Here is an 18,155-nt window from a genome sequence, read left to right on the forward strand (position 1 = left end):
GTCTGCTCCGCCATTCAATTGTGGCTGATATTTTTCTCATCCCCATTCGCCTGCTTTCTCCCCATAACCCCTCATCCCTTTATTAATCAAGAACCTATCTATCTCTGTCTTAAAGACACTCAGTGATTTGGCCTCCACAGCCTTTTGCGGCAAAGAGTTCCACAGATTCACCACCCTCTGGCTGAAGAAATTCCTCCTCATCTCTGTTTTAAAGGATCGTCCCTTTAGTCTGAGATTATGTCCTCTGCTTCTAGCTTTTCCTACAAGTGGAAACATCCTCTCCACGTCCACTCTATTCAGGCCTAGCAGTATCCTGTAAGTTTCAGTGAGATCCCCTCTCATCCTTCTAAACTCCAACAAATACATGATGTGGAGATGCCGGTGTTGGACTGGGGTGAGCACAGTAAGAAGTCTTACAACACCAGGTTAAAGTCCAACAGGTTTGTTTTGATGTCACTAGCTTTTGGAGCGCTGCTCCTTCCTCAGGTGAATGAAGAGGTATGTTCCAGAAACATATATAGAGACAGATTCAAAAATGCCAGACAATGCTTGGAATATGAGCATTAGCAGGTGATTAAATCTTTACAGATCCAGAGATGGGGTAACCCCAGGTTAAAGAGGTGTGAATTGTATCAAGCCAGGACAGTTGGTAGGATTTTGCAGGCCGGATGGTGGGGGATGAATGTAATGCGACATGAATCCCAGGTCCCGGTTGAGGCCGCACTCATGTGTGCGGAACTTGGCTATATGTTTCTGGACATTCAGCCTCTGATCTCCGGGTAAGCGTTCTCCAAGGCGGCCTTCAGGACGCGCGACAACGCAGAATCGCCGAGCTGAAACTTATAGCCAAGTTCCGCACACATGAGTGCGGCCTCAACCGGGACCTGGGATTCATGTCGCATTACATTCATCCCCCACCATCTGGCCTGCAAAATCCTACCAACTGTCCGGGCTTGACACAATTCACACCTCTTTAACCTGGTGTTACCCATCTATGGATCTGTAAAGATTTAATCACCTGCTAATGCTCGTATTCCAAGCATTGTCTGGCATCTTTGAATCTGTCTATATATATTATATATATATATATATATATATATATGTTTCTGGAACATATCTCTTCATTCACCTGAGGAAGGAGCAGCGCTCCGAAAGCTAGTGACATCGAAACACATTAAAAAATATATATATTTATTAAAGTTTTTTAACACACTTTTTCTCCCTTACAAACAATAACCCCCCCCCCCCCCCCCGTAACAAAAAAACCCGAGAAATCGCGCAGAGCAAGATATATACATGGCAAAATGATATATTTACACAGCTTTGTACACTGGCCCTCACCCGTACGTGCCAGTTTCCCCAACCCTTCATGTTATCTCTTGCTCATCCACCCTCCCAGGCAGTCCCCCCTTTACTCCTCTCCCCCCCCCCCCCCCCCCGCCCCCCCAAAGGTTGCTGCTGCTACTGACCGACCTTCCTCTAACGCTCCGCGAGATAGTCTAGGAATGGTTGCCACCGCCTGTAGAACCCCTGCGCAGACCCTCTCAAGGCGAACTTAATCCTCTCCAACTTTATGAACCCAGCCATATCATTTATCCAGGCTGGGGGGCTTCGCCTCCTTCCACATTAGCAAGATCCTTCGCCGGGCTACTAGGGACGCAAAGGCCAGAATGCCGGCCTCTTTCGCCTCCTGCACTCCCGGTTCGTCCATTACTCCAAATATTGCTAGCCCCCAGCTTGGCTTGACCCGGACTTTCGCCACCTGAGATATTGCTCCCGCCACTCCTCTCCAGAACCCTTCCAGTGCCGGGCATGACCAAAACATATGGACATGGTTCGCCGTGCTCCCTGAGCACCTTCCACATCTATCCTCTACCCCAAAGAACCTACTCAACCTTGCCCCCGTCAAGTGTGCTCTGTGGACCACCTTAAATTGTATCAGGCTGAGCCTGGCACACGAGGAGACATCAAAACACTTTAACCTGGTGTTGTAAGACTTCTTACTGTCCAACAAATACAGACCCAGAGTCCTCAACCGTTCCTCATACGACTAGTTCTTCATTCCAGTGATCATTCATGTGAACCTCTGGACCCTTTCCAAAGCCAGCACATCCTTCCTTAGATACGTGGCCAAAGACTGCTCACAATACTCAAAATTGGCTCTGACCAGAGCCTTATATAGCCTCAGAAGTACATCCCTGCTATTGTATTCTAGGCCTCTCGACATGAATGCTAACATTGCATTTGCCTTCCTAACTGCTGACTGAACCTGCACGTTTACCTTAAGAGAATCGTGAACAAGGACTCCCAAGTCCCTTTTTTGCTTCTGATTGCCTAAGCATCTCCCCATTTAGAAAATAGTCTATGCCTCCGTTTCTCCTTCCAAAGTGCATAAACTCACACTTTTCCACATTGTGTTCCATCTGCCACTTCTTTGTCCACTCTCCTAGCCTGTCCAAGTTCTTCTGCAGCCCGCCTGCTTTCTCAATACTACCTGTCCCTCTACATATCTTTGTATCATCTGCAAACTTAGCAACCGTGCCTTCAGTTCCTTCTTCCAGATCATTAATGTATATTGTGAAAAGCTGTGGTCTCAGCACTGACCACTGAGGCGCACCACTAGTCATCAGCTGCCGTCCTGAAAAAGACCCCTTTATCCCCACTCTCTGCCTTCTGCCAGTCAGCCAATCCTCTATCCATGCTAGGATCTTACCCTTAACATCTCTTAACTTATTTAACAGTCTCCTATGTGGCACCTTGTCAAAGATCTTCTGGAAATCTAAATAAATCGCGCCCAGTGATTTCCTTGGTCTAACTTCCTTGTTACTTCCTCAAAGAACTCGAACAGATTTGTCAGACATGACGTCCCCTTGACGAAGCCGTGCTGACTCAGTCCTATTTTATCATGTACTTCCAAGTCTTTAATAATGGACTCTAAAATCTTACAATGACTGAAGTCAGGCTAATCGGCCTATAATTTCCCATCTTCTGCCTCCCTCCCTTCTTAAACAGCGGTGTTACATTAGCCACTTTCCAGTCCTCTGGGACCCTTCCTGCCTCCAGTGATTCCTGAAAGATCACTCTTATCGAACGGATCTTTTCCTGTTAAACCTATCTCATCACATGTTACCAGTTGTAAAGTCATCTGTTGGGGCGGCAAGGTGGTGCAGTGGTTAGCACAGCTGCCTTATCCTTTACCTGCGCTATTTCAGTCCACAAGAGATCAGCCGTGATCTCATTGAATGGCGGAGCAGGCTCGAGGGGCCAGATGGCCTACTCCTGCTCCTAGTTCTTATATTGTGTTCTTATGGTGCCGAGGACCCAGGTTCGATCCCGGCCCCGAGTCACTGTCCATGTGAAGTTTGCACATTCTCCATGCGTTAGCGTAGGTCTCACCCCTACAACCCAAAGATGTGCAGGGTAGGTGGATTGGCCACACTAAGTTGCCTCTTTATTGGAAAAATTGAGGAGAAAAAAAGTAACATCATGCGCCTTCTGTCTCCATATAAAGATCATTTTCCACCATTATCCTGCTCTCATCCAGTATTAGCAGCGACACCCCATCTCCTTTTCCTTTCTTCCTCATGAATTGTCAAATGCCTTTGAATATTCAGGTGCTATCCATGTCCCTGTAACGTCCATCGTATCACGCTCATTTATTTCTGTTTGTGCTATTATTTCATCCATCTTGTTATGAATATTACAGGCATTCAGAGAAACTGACATTCTATTTTGTTTAGCAATTTATCCTTATTTGCTTATGCACTTTTTTGTTCTGTCCCTTCCTATCACAGTGGTGATCATCAATTGCCACCCTGCATTACTGTGATGTTCTTTCTCGTTAACTTTCCGAATCTGCTCTGATGTGAGGCCCCCCTCCCCCCTCGCCTCCACCATTTTATTTATATCCTTCTCTGTAGCCCTAGTTATGCAGTTGGTTAGTACACTGGGCCCAATAATGCTGCTCCCACTTTCCCCAGTGCTTTTGCCAGTGTCCCGTGAATCAGTACCCATTTCTCCCACAGCAATCTTTGAATCATACATTCAATTCTCAGATCTTATTTACCCCATGTCAATTTGCTTGTGGTTCAGGCAGTAATCGAGAGCTTGTTTGCCTTTGTGGTTCTGTACCTATTTTGGTATCCATATGGACCGCAACAACCCCTCCCTCCAAGTTCCTCTCCTGCGTTGAGGTGATGTCCTTAGCCCTGGTACCAGGCAGGCAACACAGCCTTCAGGACTCACACTCTTGGCTGCAGAGACCATTTACACTCTCAGGCCAGTGGTGGCACTGTAGCATCTCGATTTTGCATTTCCCAGCTCCTCATCTTATATTGCAGAAAAAATACAATTTTGTACATTGGGACTGATGTGTAACCAATATAACAGTTTTTCCGAGATCAAATGACTGTAGACCAGTGTTGTCCAATATATTAGCAACATGTGGCTAATAATGAATCCAGATGTGGCTAATTACATTGCTTCCAGCAATGGGCTTATAATCTTCAACATTCAAACTTGCACGGAGTATGCATGTGTACTTTGTCCTTTTTCTGCATTTGTTGGTGAAATTATTTGGGAAAATAATACTATATTTGTAAAGATAATTGCTTTATTTGATTACTGAATGTTGAACAAATATAAATATGTGAAGGATATGTGCTTGCGTTGTCTGTAAGATATTTCCTACTAAAATCAATACATGTGACTAAAGCAGTCAGCTTAACCAGCACGTTCAAAGGTCAATTAGTCTATCAGTTGTGACAAAGTCTTGAAATTCATTATTTGTGATAAACGTGTTGAGTATTTAGAAATCCATTGTAAATGAAAGACAGCCAGTGGTATTTATTTAAGGCCAGCAACCCCCCACCCCAATGTTCAATGGCAGCCAATTCTCGAAAGTGCATAATAAACAGCCCCCATGAATTGTAGAACCCCTCCTTCATCCCCTCACCACAAACTTCACCTTCTCGAGAGTCAGAAATTCAAGTATGTCGCCACGCCAAGCCGAGGCACAGGGTGGAGGAGCTAACCTCCACCGCAACAGGACCCATCTCCGGCAATCAGCGAGGCGAAGGCTAAAACATCTGCCCCTGCACCCTCCTGCAGCTCTGTTCAGTCCGACATCCCGAAAATGGCTTCTAGGGGCCCTGGTTCCAAGTTCACGTGTAGAACCCCCCCCCAACACCTCTCCAACTTCGGACGGGACCAAAACATGTACATGGTTTGCGGGGCTCCTCCCACAATGCTCACGTACGCCCTCCACTCCCTCAAAAAGTCAGCTCATCCTCGCCCTCGTAGGGTGCACCCTATACTCGACCTTCAGCTGTATCAGCCCCAACCTCACGCATGAGGTTGAGGTGCTCACTCTCCGGAGCACCTCACACCACAAACTATCTTCCATAACCTCCCCCAACTCTTCCTCCCACTTGGCTTTAATCCCCTCCATGGACACCCTCCCCTCCCCTCAAATCCTCCCGCAGATCGCCGACACTGCCCCCTTCTCCATTCCCCCTGCTGTCAATATCTCTTCCAACAATGAGGGGGTCGGCGCTATCGGGAAGCTCTGGACCTCTTTCCTAGCAAAGTCTCAGAGCTGCAGGTACCTAAATCCTTCCCCTTGCCCCAGTTCATACTTCTCCCCCAACTTTTCCAACCTCGCAAAACGTCCTCCCAGGAACAGGTCTTTTAATACCCTGAGCCTCCTCTCCTCCCATATCCGAAACCTCCCATCTAGCCTCCCCAGCTCAGACCTGTGATTTGATCTGCCCTGACCCAGCCCCCAGCTTAAAGTGTTGTCTCAACTGCCTCCAAATCTTCAGTGTCGCCACCACCACCGGACTCCCAGAGTACTTGCCCGGGGCCATCGGGAACGGCGCCATTGCCAGCGTCCTTAACCCTGATCCCCTACACAGACACCCCCCGGTCCAACCCAATTCTTTATCTTTTCGGCATTCGGCGCCCAATAGTAATATAATAAATTCGGGAGGCCCAACCCCCCCCGCCTGCCATCCTCTCTGCAGGACCACCTTCCTGACCATGGCTACCTTCCCACCCCTCAAATGAATGAAGTGACCGACTTGTCCACTTCCTTAAAGCATGCTTTTGGCAAATAGTCCGGCAGGCTCTGAAGTAGAAACAGGAATCGCGGCAACACATTCATTTTAATTGCTTGCAGCTGACCTGCCAGTGACAGAGGGAGGTTGTCCCACCTTGCCAAGTCCTATTACACCCTCCCCACCAAGCTAATAAAATTGTACCCCCCCCTCCCCCCCCCACTCCACCCCACCAATTCCGCGCCACCTGCACCCCCAAATGTGTTTGATAAATTTAAAATCATTTTTATTTTAAAGGCTGAGTGATAAATGATGATTGGGAATGCAGTCAATGATGTTCAAAATGCATTTAATAAAGTGTCTCACAAGGGGCTTGTTTTTAAAAAAAAAAAGCTGGTATGGTAAGAGGAAAATATTGCCGCATGAAAGGAAAGTTGGTTGATGGACACAAAGAAAAGAGTCAGGGAAACGGATGTTGTTTGGATTGGGGAATGGTTGAAAGTCGTGTGCTGCAAGGTAAATGTTGGGTCCACTTTCGCTCCTGATATATCTCGATGATTATTGGGTAGAGGGAAAATAATCTTTAAATTTGTCAATGAAACAAAACCAGGAGTTTAGGCGTACAGTCAGGGAGATTGGGAAGGACTTCAGAAGACCTAGCTTAGTGCAATGTGCAGACAGGTGACAAATGAAATTATTGTGGAAAAGTGATCGGTTATACATTTTGGGAGAGCAGTTAAAGAATCAGATTTTACATCTTGTGGAAAGATACTGAAGGCTGTAGATGCACTCAAGCACCTGTGGGTTCAGAGACATAATTCACCGAAAGCATGATATTATCTCATTGGTCTTCTCTCTCATTTCTCTCTTTTACTTTGGTTTCGTTGACAGCCATTCAAGATCATGCCATTCATACCTCCTGTGAACACATCTGTTTCTTTACTTGTCCCTTTACCACTCCCTTCGGCTTTGCAGCACGAAAGATTTTGCTACTTAACTTTCTCTAGCTCTACCCATCCGAGACTTTCTTTTTCCTACTCTCTTCCCCCTCCCTTTCACTTGCTCAAATCTATTACATTTCCAACTTTTGCCAGTTTCTGATGAAAGGTTACAGATCTGATCTCTCCAAAGATGCTGCTAGACCTGCTGAATATTTCCACCATTTTCTGTTTTTATTTCAGATTTCCAGCATCCACTATGTTTTCCTTTAGTTGAGCAAGATTTTACCAGCCAACTTTGTAAATAAACCTTTTAGACGTGGTCGGTGACTTTATTTTTGTGAACTTGTATGAATGGTTTCTGATGAGGCACCTTTATCATAAAATCAGCCCTCAATGAATGTTTTTAGCTGGTAACTTAAATTTCCAAAGGTTTCAAGCGTTAGATATTTTCTGCTTTCTCTAAATGTTGCATTTTATGTTTCCAGGTTCATTTGGTGATTCAGAGGCAACCACTGAGATGTACATACAATGGCTAAAGGAATATTGTGAGGCATTTTTCTATGGTCTGATGGTCAAATTCTTGGATCCGGTTTCGGTATCTCAAATCGGTTGTGTGTTCCGTATCAATACGTATTCACACAATCTACAGATACGTTCAGGTACTACTCCACAGTAAAGCTGCTCAAATATTTTGTTCAAAGCAGTGTCAGCATCAGAAATTATTTGCTAGTTATCATAGGGATTCTACTATTCCGAATAAATCAAATTAAATACAAGAGGAAATGAGCAGAGCCACTATGTCGTTGTGTTTTCCTAGAGCTGGCATGCAGACAGATGGAACTTGTTGAACTGAGGGTTTTCAAAGTGTGTGTGTTTCTATAAAATTTATGCAAAACAAATATCATTTTAAGATATAGTTTTACTATTGGGCAGCCAATTTTCAGAAGATATTGTCGTGGTTCATCGATCCTGGATCCAAATGGGGACACATGGAGGAGAGTTCCTGCACTGTTTCTAGCCTTGGTGCAATAGTTACTGCATCGTTTCCTCGTCGGGTAAGACTTTTCCTGAATCGAGTGGTGGTTTCCACCATGAGAATTTGGAAGCAGTTCAGGCAGCATTTTAAGCTCTATTCCCTGTCTTTGCTTGCCCCCATCTGCAACAACCACTCTTTTCTGCCAGCTGGTTGGGACCTGATGTTTAAGTCATGCGAGGGGAGGTTTTGGAGAGTTTGGAAACAGGCTGGTGGAGGGAGGTTTGTCAGTTTTAAAGAGTTGGTGGAGAACTTCAAGTCTTTTTTAAAAATAAATTTAGAGTATCCAATTATTTTCTTTTCCAATTAAGGGGCAATTTATCATGGCCAATCCACCTACCCTGCACATCTTTTGGGTTGTGGGGGTGAGACCCACGCAGACACGGGGTGAATGTGCAAACTCCATGCGGACAGTGACCCGGGGCCGGGATTGAACCCAGGTCCTTGGCATCATGAGGCACCATGCTAACCACTGCGCCACCGTGCTGCCCTGCCTGGTTCCAGTCTTTTCAGGTACTTTCAGATACCCAATTTTTCGTGCAAGGATTTCCCCTTCTTTCCCTTGGCACCACCCTCTTCCCTGTTGAAGAGAATCTTGACTTTGGGCAGGTCTGATGGGGTCTATTTCGATCATATATAGCAATATTCTCTCAGCGGAGTCGGCTCCGTTGAGTGAGATGAGGACGGAATAGGAGGGTGAACTGGCTCCCATTCTGGTTGGTGAGTTGTGGAGTGAGGCCCTTCGCAATCACATGTTTTTCATGTGCTCGGCTATGTTTGATTCAATTCAAGGTAGTCCATAGAGCGCATGTGACTTACGCGAAGATGAGTGGATTTTTCTCTCAGGTGAGTCTTGGTGCCTGCAGTCTGGATATACCACTGACTAAAAAGTCAGGTGTTTTGTGTTTGTTATGTGTGTATATATGCATATATGTAAAAACACACATTTTAATGAGGGGTTACAACCCGTGAAGGTAGAAATGGGTTACAAAGTGATTCTGAAGGAAAGAAACATTGCCTAGCAACAGTGGGCTAGTGACACAGACACAGAGAAATGTCAGAAAAAAAAGCTCAGTGTATATCAGAGATCAGAGGGAGGGTGGTACAGGAATTATAAGCTCTCTGATGAGAAAGACTACAAGGCTATTGAGGACAGTAGTTGACTGAATAGTCAGTTATAGAACTCCGTAAAATGATCAGTTTAACAGAGGTGTTACTGGAAGACTGAGTCTTAAGGAACTAATTTGTTTGCTCTGCAGTTGAAGAAACTGTAAGGTTAGACCATGGTTTTGGGATTTCTAAGGGAGAGTTACAAGTTGGGTGAGAAGCATCAAGTGAATGCTCAGGAAATCATTCATTAAACAGAAGAAAATTGTTTACAACATTGCCAGTTCCAAGCGAGAAGCCTTTGTGCAAAGCTAGTGGTAGCTCTTCACTGGTTTATGTGTTTGCAAAGATATTGCTGGGGTAACGGAATAGTGGGAATTTGAATCATCTTGTGTTTGTATTGAGATCTTTCCAACCTTTTTGTCTGTTATACTCTAGTTCGTTTTTTCTTATTTTAAGAAATATTTTATTTTTTGTAATAAAAGTTCATCAACAGATCCTGCGAACTGGTTCAGCAAAGTTTCTAGAAACAGTAGCCTAATGCAGTGTTTTTCAAACTTTCTTTCTCGGGACCCACTTTTGACAACTGGCCGACTTTTGCGACCCACGCCACTTTCCCTTACCTTTGGTGCGAAAGGGAAACCTGCTTGGTCCTCACAATCTCACTCCAATCAGATTCACAGGAAGAGAGGGCAAAACTCATATCAGCTGCAGACTTCAGCCAGTTTTTTCATGCAGTCACTGTGCGGAGTCTGCACGTTCTCCCCGTGTGTGCGTGGGTTTCCTCCGGGTGCTCCGCTTTCCTCCCACAGTCCAAGCATGTGCAGATTAGGTGGATTGGCCATGATAAAATTGCCCTTGGTGACTAAAAAGGTTAGGAGGGGTTATTGGGTTACGGCATAGGGTGGAATTGAAGGCTTAAGTGGGTCGGTGCAGACTTGATGGGCCGAATGACCTCCTTCTGCATTGTATGTTCTATGTACGTCTTTGTGAGAAGATGTAGGTCGTCGTGAAGGGCAATAACAACAAAATGCTTATTTTACTCTGCACCAGATATGCCTGGAAGATGCTACTCCAGAATGTTGACAGCATCATGGACTTTTGCCGTATTTTTAATTTGCTATCATAGGTCAGGTACAGCAGCCTAGTTTTTTCATTTGGAATCAGCTGTAAGTTAATAACTGACTCTGGGGTCTGAACCTCAAAAGGAATTTTTTACCCACCCATCTCTTTCTGAAACCTTTCCTCTCATTTGCCTATACTTACCAGCATATAGCACACATGGGCTTGGTATTCTTATTTGCATTGGCATAATTGGCAAAACCATACCTCAAGAAATCATCTTTCTACTGTTTTGTTCCTGTTTCTTCTTTGTAGGCTGTTAACTAGAGGCCCTGGAACTCTGAACAGAGCTAACCATTGCACTGCTCTGCCCTGCCCTGGACTCTTCCTGAGCAGCTTTCTCCAGCAGATTCAGATGTCAGATTCTTGCCAGTAGGTATACTGCCTATTTGCGTCTCTGGCCATCTCTAGCTTGTAAGAAAATTATTCAACTTCACGGTCCTCTTGCCTTGCTTGCCAGCTGCTAGAAAATGGAAGAAGCTGTCCTCCATGATTTGGCACCAAAAGCACGTACTTAGAAGGCCCTTGACGTCAACTGTACATGCATGGCAAGCTCACTATTGCTGCTTGTGGCGGAAGACTGCACACAACCTAATTTCCTTCTCATTTAAAAGGCAAAAGTTGCTGCCATTCTCAATAAAATGCCGGTAACGGCTGTTGGGCGCTTCTCCCGCGATCGGGATGACTGAGGGATTGCCATGACCAATCGCTCCACGACCCTCACTTTGAAAACCCCTGCCCAATCCCAGTAATAATAATCTTTATTGGTGTCACAAGTAGGCTTACATTAACACTGCAATGAAGTTACTGCGAAAAGCCCCTAGTCGCCACACTCTGGATGCCTGTTCGGGTACACTGAGGGAGAATTCAGAATGCCCAATTCACCTAACAAGCACGGCTTTCGGGTCAGTTGAGGTGAAGGCCACTGGTGCAGTGTCTCATGATTTGAAACCCATTTCTTTCACACCAATCTTTGAGCCATGCATTCACCTCTCTGCAATTGTTTAACCTATGCCAATTTGCTTGTGGCTCGGGTAGGAATCCAGAGATTATTACCTTTCTGGTTCTGCTTTTTAATTTAGAATCTAGCTGTTCAAATGCCCTCAGCACAGCCTCTTTCTTAGTCCTATCTATGTTTCAGGTAATCCACTGGGCTGCAACAATTGGATCATTGCCCTCCCAATTCCTCCCCAGTTCTGGCAAAACTGGCATCAACCCATAACTATCTGACTTGGAGACCAGGACTGGACTGCATGACTTTGATCTAATCTGCTTGTTTGTGGGATTTCTTAATTCTGACTGTAGTCTTGTGTTGTAACTTCACCAGGTTGGCACCTCAATTTTAGGCACATCTGGTGCTACTCCAGGCATGCTCTTCTGGACTCCTCGTTGAACGAGAATTGATCCCCTGGCTTGATGGTAGGAGAGAGAAGATACCAAGCCAGGGAGTTACAGGTTGTGTTGGGCTACATTTCTTTTTCTTTTAAAAAAATAAATTTAGAGTAGCCAATTCATTTTTTCCAATTAAGGGGCAATTTAGCGTGGCCAATCCACCTAACCTGCACATCTTTGGGTTGTGGGGGAGAAACCCACGCAAACACGGGGAGAATATGCAAACTCCACATGGACTCCTGGGACCTTGGCGTCGTGAGGCAGCAGTGCTAATCACTGCACCACCGTGCTGCCCGTGTTGGGCTACATTTCTGCTGATGGCCACAATGCCTCATGGTTGCCCAGTTTTGAACTGCTGGATATATTATCAATCTATCCCATTTAGTATGGTGGTAGTGCCACACAACTCAATCGATGCATCTGCAAGGTTTCCCCCCTCCTGTAGGTTTACCTACTACAGAGGTAGTCTGTCAGTGACAGATGTTGTTTCGCCAGATAGTAATGCTGAAACCCCATTTAAATTACCAGGATTTGGAAATGAAGGGGAAATATCCAAGTTTGAAGATGAAACTAAAATAGGATGTATAGTTGATTATGAAGAAAAAAGCAGAAAATTGCAAAATAACGAATAATTAGGTGTCAAGCAAATTCAATTTGACAAACAACTTTGGATTTTGAAGTTGTATATGAGAGTAAAATCTTAAATGAGAAAGCATCAAGAATGATGAATAAACAAAATAATTTTGGAGTGCAGGTTCTGAAGTAATTAAAAAATAGTTAAATCAGTTAAATCAGAAAGAGCTGCACCATGTTGAATTTCATCACAAGAATGGGAAAACAAAGATTTGGTACTGCAATTCTTATGTACAGACTACTCATCTAATTACATTTGGAATATGTTCAGTTTTAAGCAGGAATCTGCCTAGGAAGTCTATACAGCTCTTCGTAAATTATTCCTGAAAAAGGCTGCAAATGTTTCCTTCTACCCTTCTATGCCACCATGTTTTTCCTAAAATCATTGGGTTTGGAAGAGTTTTGTCCCTTGTTCTGTCTTAATGGAGAAGTAATGGAAGATTTGTCAGTGTGAACTGAACATTTGGTTCTTATGGATAAACTTGTGCATAGGTTTCTGGTTGTGGAGTATCAAGTTTTGAATATTGTTGGTAGTATGCATTCTTAACCTTGCCACTGCAATTTCTTGTTTTTTGTTTAGGTAATATTCTTAAGTATCTGAAGAAGAAAAAACCTAAAGATGCTTTCTGTATTGTTGGAATTACAATGATTGACCTTTATCCAGAAGATTCTTGGAACTTTGTGTTTGGACAGGCATCTCTTACAGAAGGTAAAGAAACGCAGGATGTGCATTCCTCTCCCACGACCCTTTTGTTTTCATTTGCATTTAAATTTCTTTAGTGACTGTCATGACTGTTCGTTTATATAATCATCAGCTTTGTGTTCTTAACAACCTATCCAAACCCCACACAACATTTATTGTACATAAGTTTATTTAGTTTATCATTCTGGCCCTTCTTATGGGTCCTCTGAACAAGTCATGAGAGAATCAGAACAAAGTAACCAAAGAGCTCACGTGTAGAAAAATGTATATAATTATACAGGGCATTGATGAGCTGCATTTGGAGTACTGCCTTTAGTTTTGGCCTCTTTACCTAAGGAAGGTCATAGTTGCCTTACAGGGAGTGCGGCAAAGTTTCACTGGACTGGTTGATGGGATGAGAGAACTGTCCTTTGAGGATATATTCCCTGGAGTTTAGAAGAATGAGAGAATTGATAGGCTGGATGCTGGGAATGTTTTCCCTGACTGAGAAATCTAGAGTCAGAGTTTTACCGCACAGAAAGAGGTCTTTCGGCCCATCGTGTTTGTGCCGGCCAACCATCTATTCTAATCCCATTTTCTAGCACTTGGTCCATAGCCGTGTATGCAATGTTGTTTCACATGCTCATCTAAATGCTTCTTAAATATTGTAAGGGATTGTCAGGCAGTGAGTCCCAGATTCCCACCACCCTTTTGGTGAAAAGGTTTTCCCTCCCATTCCCTCTAAATCCCCTGCCCATTACCTTAAATCTATGCCCCCTGATTATTGACCCCTCAACTTCCAGGCAGTGAGTTCCAGATTCCCACCATATCCTTGGTGAAAATGTTTTTCCTCCTATGCCCTCTAAATCTCCTGCCCATTCCCTTAAATGTATGCCCCCTGGGCTAAGAGCCCTCAGCTAAGAGGAAAAGCTTCTTCCTATCTACCCTATCTATGTCCTTCATAATTTTATACACCTCAACCTTCTCTGCTCTAAGGAGAACAACCCCAGCTCCACCCCAGGCAACATCCTGATGAATCTCCTCTGCACCCATTCTAGTGCAGTCACATCCTTCCTAGAGTGTGGTGACCAGACTGCACACAGTACTCTTATCTGTCGCCTAATGAGCGTTTTATACAGCTCCATCAAGACCACCCTGTTCTTATATTCCATGCCTTGGCTAATAAAGGCAATTATCCCATATGCCTCCTTTTAAAAAAAAATATTTTCATTCAAGGTGTATTCATTTTTATACAAAACATAAAGCACAATACATTTTGAGTGCCCAATTAATTTTTTCCAATTGAGGTGCAATTTAGCATGGCCAATCCACCTACCCTGCACATCATTTGGGTTGTGGGGGCGAAACCCACACAAACACGGGGAGAATGTGCAGGCTCCACATGTACAGTGGCCCAGAGCCGGGATCGAACCTGGGACCTCGGCGTCGTGAGGCAGCAGGGCTAACTACTGCGCTAAACACAACCATCTTTATATGACTGTCATATAACTGAGCCTCCCACTCCCTTAAACATCCTATACACCCTGTTTTCTAGCTAATCAATAAAACTGTAATAACTATGAAACAAAACAATAAACAAAACCCACCGCACCCTCCCCCCCCCATACCTCTGACACCCATTCACAGATCCTTAAACTAGGAGATGAACAAGCTCTGCGTCGAGAGGAATCCTTCCTCCGACCCCCGAATGGCAAACTTTATCTTCTCCAGATGCTGAAATTCCACTAAATCACTCATTCACCCCGCTGCTTTGGGTGTCTCCGGAGCCCACCACAGCAAGATCTGCCTCCGGGAGACTATCAGGGAGGCAAAGGCCAACACATCAGTCTCTCCCCACCTGCATTCCTGGATCCTCCAAAACCCCGAATATCGCCCCGCGAAAGCTCGGAGCCACTCTCACCCCCCAAAATCTCTGACATGGTTCCCGAGAAGAACTCCCAGAATTTCACCAATTTCGGGCATGACCAAAACATGTGAGTACCGTTCGCCGGCCCCCCATACACTACACCACTCTAAATTGACTTGAATGCGCACAGGAGGATGTCACCTATACCCTCCACAGTACCTCACCAAACACCCCCATCAAATACCTCACCCAGCTTCTCCTCCTCTCACTTCCTCTTAATTCCCTAAATGAAGCCCTCTCCCCCTCCATCAACTGCCCGTAGATATCGAAGACCCTACCTTCTCATCCTGGGACAGCATCTTTTAAACATTTAAAAAAAAATATATTTATTAAAGTTTTTTAACACAATTTTTCTCCCTTACAAACAATAACCCCCCCCCCCCTCGTAACAAAAACACCCGAGAAATCGCGCAGAGCAAGATATATACATGGCAAAATGATATATTTACACAGCTTTGTACACTGGCCCTCACCCGTACGTGCCAGTTTCCCCAACCCTTCATGTTATCTCTTGCTCATCCACCCTCCCAGGCAGTCCCCCCTTTCCCTCTCCCCCCCCCCCTTCCCAGGATGTCCCCCCCCCCCCCCCCCCAAAGGTTGCTGCTGCTGCTGACCGACCTTCCTCTAACACTCCGCGAGATAGTCTAGGAACGGTTGCCACCGCCTGTAGAACCCCTGCGCAGACCCTCTCAAGGCGAACTTAATCCTCTCCAACTTTATGAACCCAGCCATATCATTTATTCAGGCCTCCAGGCTGGGGGGCTTCGCCTCCTTCCACATTAGCAACATCCTTCGCCGGGCTACAAGGACGCAAAGGCCAGAATGCCGGCCTCTTTCGCCTCCTGCATTCCCGGTTCGTCCACTACTCCAAATATTGCTAGCCCCCAGCTTGGCTTGACCCGGACTTTCACCACCTGAGATATTGCTCCCGCCACTCCTCTCCAGAACCCCTCCAGTGCCGGGCATGACCAAAACATATGGACATGGTTCGCCGGGCTCCCTGAGCACCTTCCACATCTGTCCTCTACCCCAAAGAACCTACTCAACCTCGCCCCCGTCAAGTGCGCTCTGTGGACCACCTTAAATTGTATCAGGCTGAGCCTGGCACACGAGGAGGAGGAATTAATCCTACCTAGGGCATCAGCCCACAGACCTTCCTCGATCTCCTCCCCCAGCTCCTCCTCCCATTTACCCTTCAACTCTTCTACCAGCGCTTCCCCCTCTTCTTTCAACTCCTGGTGTATTTCCGACACCTTGCCCTCCCCGACCCATACACCCGAGATCACCCTATCTTGAACTTCTTGTACCGGGAGCAACGGGAATTCCCTCACCTGTCGCCTCACAAAAGCCCTCACCTGCATATATCTGAAGGCATTTCCCGGGGGCAACTCGAACTTCTCCTCCAGTGCCCCTAGGCTCGCAAACGTCCCGTCGATGAACAGGTCCCCCATTCTTCCAATCCCCGCCCGATGCCAGCTCTGGAAACCCCCGTCCATCTTCCCCGGGACAAACCGGTGGTTACCCCTGATCGGGGACCACACCGATGCTCCCATTGCACCCCGGTGCCGTCTCCACTGGCCCCAGATCCTTAGCGTTGCCGCCACCACCGGGCTCGTGGTATACTTTGTCGGCGAGAGCGGCAGCGGTGCCGTCACCAACGCCCCCAGGCTCGTTCCTTTACAGGACGCCATCTCCATCCTCTTCCATGCCGCCCCCCCTCCCTCCACAAGGGACAGCATCTTTTTGAGCAATAAAGGGGCAACCATGGAAACATAGCCAACACCTTCCTAACAAAATCCCTAATCTGTAAGAAACCCATTGCCCTTTGGGAACTCAAACTTCTCCTCCAATTCTCCCAACTCTGTAAATCAACCTTCCTCTTTTTCCCCTCCCGCTGCTCCCACACCCAATATGGTGCCTCCAACCCTGTTGGAATAAATCTGTGATTGCCACAGATCGGCACCCTCAACGACATGCCCCCCATCTTAAAATGCTGCCTGAACTGCTGCCAAAAGCAGAAGGAGTGCCATCACCATTTCCCTCAGACCTGACCCCCGACACAACGTCTCCTCCATCCGACCCCTCCTCCACGACCTACTTCTGCACCTTCTTGGTGTTCGCCGCCCGTAATACAGCAAGTTCGGCAGAGGCCCCCCCCCCTACCGTCTCCAAAAATACCCTCTGAATCCGGGGTGCCTTCCCCACCAATTTGAAGTCGTGATCATCCTGTTACATTCCCAAAAAACGACTTGGGCACAAAAAATGGGAGATTCTGAAAAATGAACAAAAACTTCGGTAGAGCTGTCATCTTCACAGTCTAACCCAACCCGCCAATGATAACAGAACACCCCACCTCTTGAAATCCTCCTTCACCCAGTCCACCAGATTAGCCAAGTTCAATTTATGTAGCTAAACCCAACTATGTGCCACCCGTATCCCCAAAAAACAAAAGCTCAACCTGACCAGCTGAAATAGTAACATCTGCAGCATCCTCCCCTGTATCTGAGCATTGACTGCAAACATCTCGCTATTTCCCACATTAAGCTTATACCCCCAAAAAAGATCCAAATTTTGTCACAATCTCAATAATACTATCTATACTAGCAGTCGGGCCCGTGACATTATACGGCGGTTGTCCGCGTATGGGGACACTCGATGCTCCACCCCCCTCTCTATTCCTCTCCACTCCATTGAAGCCCTTAGTGCCATCGCCAATGTAAAAATCAGCGGGGACAGTGCCCCCCCCCCAAACGTTTTGTAAAATTCCGCTGGAAATCCATCGGGCCTGGGGCTTTACCAGCTTGCTTCGACACACCCGGGGGTGGCGTAATGGTTTTGTCACTGGATCAGTAAACCAGAAACCCAGGGTAATGCTTTGGGGACCCAAGTTTGAATCCCACCACTGCAGATGGTGAAATTTTAATTGAATTAAAAGTCTGATGATGACCATGAAACCATTGCTGATTGTCGTAAAACCCCATCTGGTTCACTAATGTCCTTTAGGGAAGGAAAGCTGCCATCTTTACCTGGTCTGGCCTACATGTGACTCCAGACCCACAGCAGTGTGGTTGACTCTTAACTGCCCCCTCAAGGGCAATTAGGGATGGGCAATAAATGCTGGCCCAGCCAGCAACACCACATCCCATGGACGAATAAAGAAAATGCACCTCCTCCAACCCAAATGGGGCACCCAACCCCTGCAATGTCCCCATCTCCACCACTGGGAAATCCAAGTCTTCCAAAAAATGCTTCATGCCCAAGT

The 18,155-nt window shown here is 46.0% G+C and overlaps 1 protein-coding gene across 6 annotated transcripts in view; it reads left to right on the forward strand.

Moving 5' to 3' along the window:
• Positions 1–18,155, forward strand: part of LOC140395569 (archaemetzincin-2) — a 213,487-nt gene that overhangs the window by 14,131 nt on the left and 181,201 nt on the right. For all 6 annotated transcript variants that reach the window (XM_072483511.1, XM_072483513.1, XM_072483512.1 and 3 more), the window contains exons 3-4: positions 7,483–7,656; positions 12,865–12,993. In XM_072483511.1, coding sequence (XP_072339612.1) covers positions 7,483–7,656; positions 12,865–12,993 — 303 coding nt within the window. The remainder of the gene's footprint in view (positions 1–7,482; positions 7,657–12,864; positions 12,994–18,155) is intronic.

The sequence above is a fragment of the Scyliorhinus torazame genome, chromosome 18 (genome assembly GCF_047496885.1).
Source record: "Scyliorhinus torazame isolate Kashiwa2021f chromosome 18, sScyTor2.1, whole genome shotgun sequence".
Lineage (NCBI taxonomy): Eukaryota > Metazoa > Chordata > Chondrichthyes > Carcharhiniformes > Scyliorhinidae > Scyliorhinus > Scyliorhinus torazame.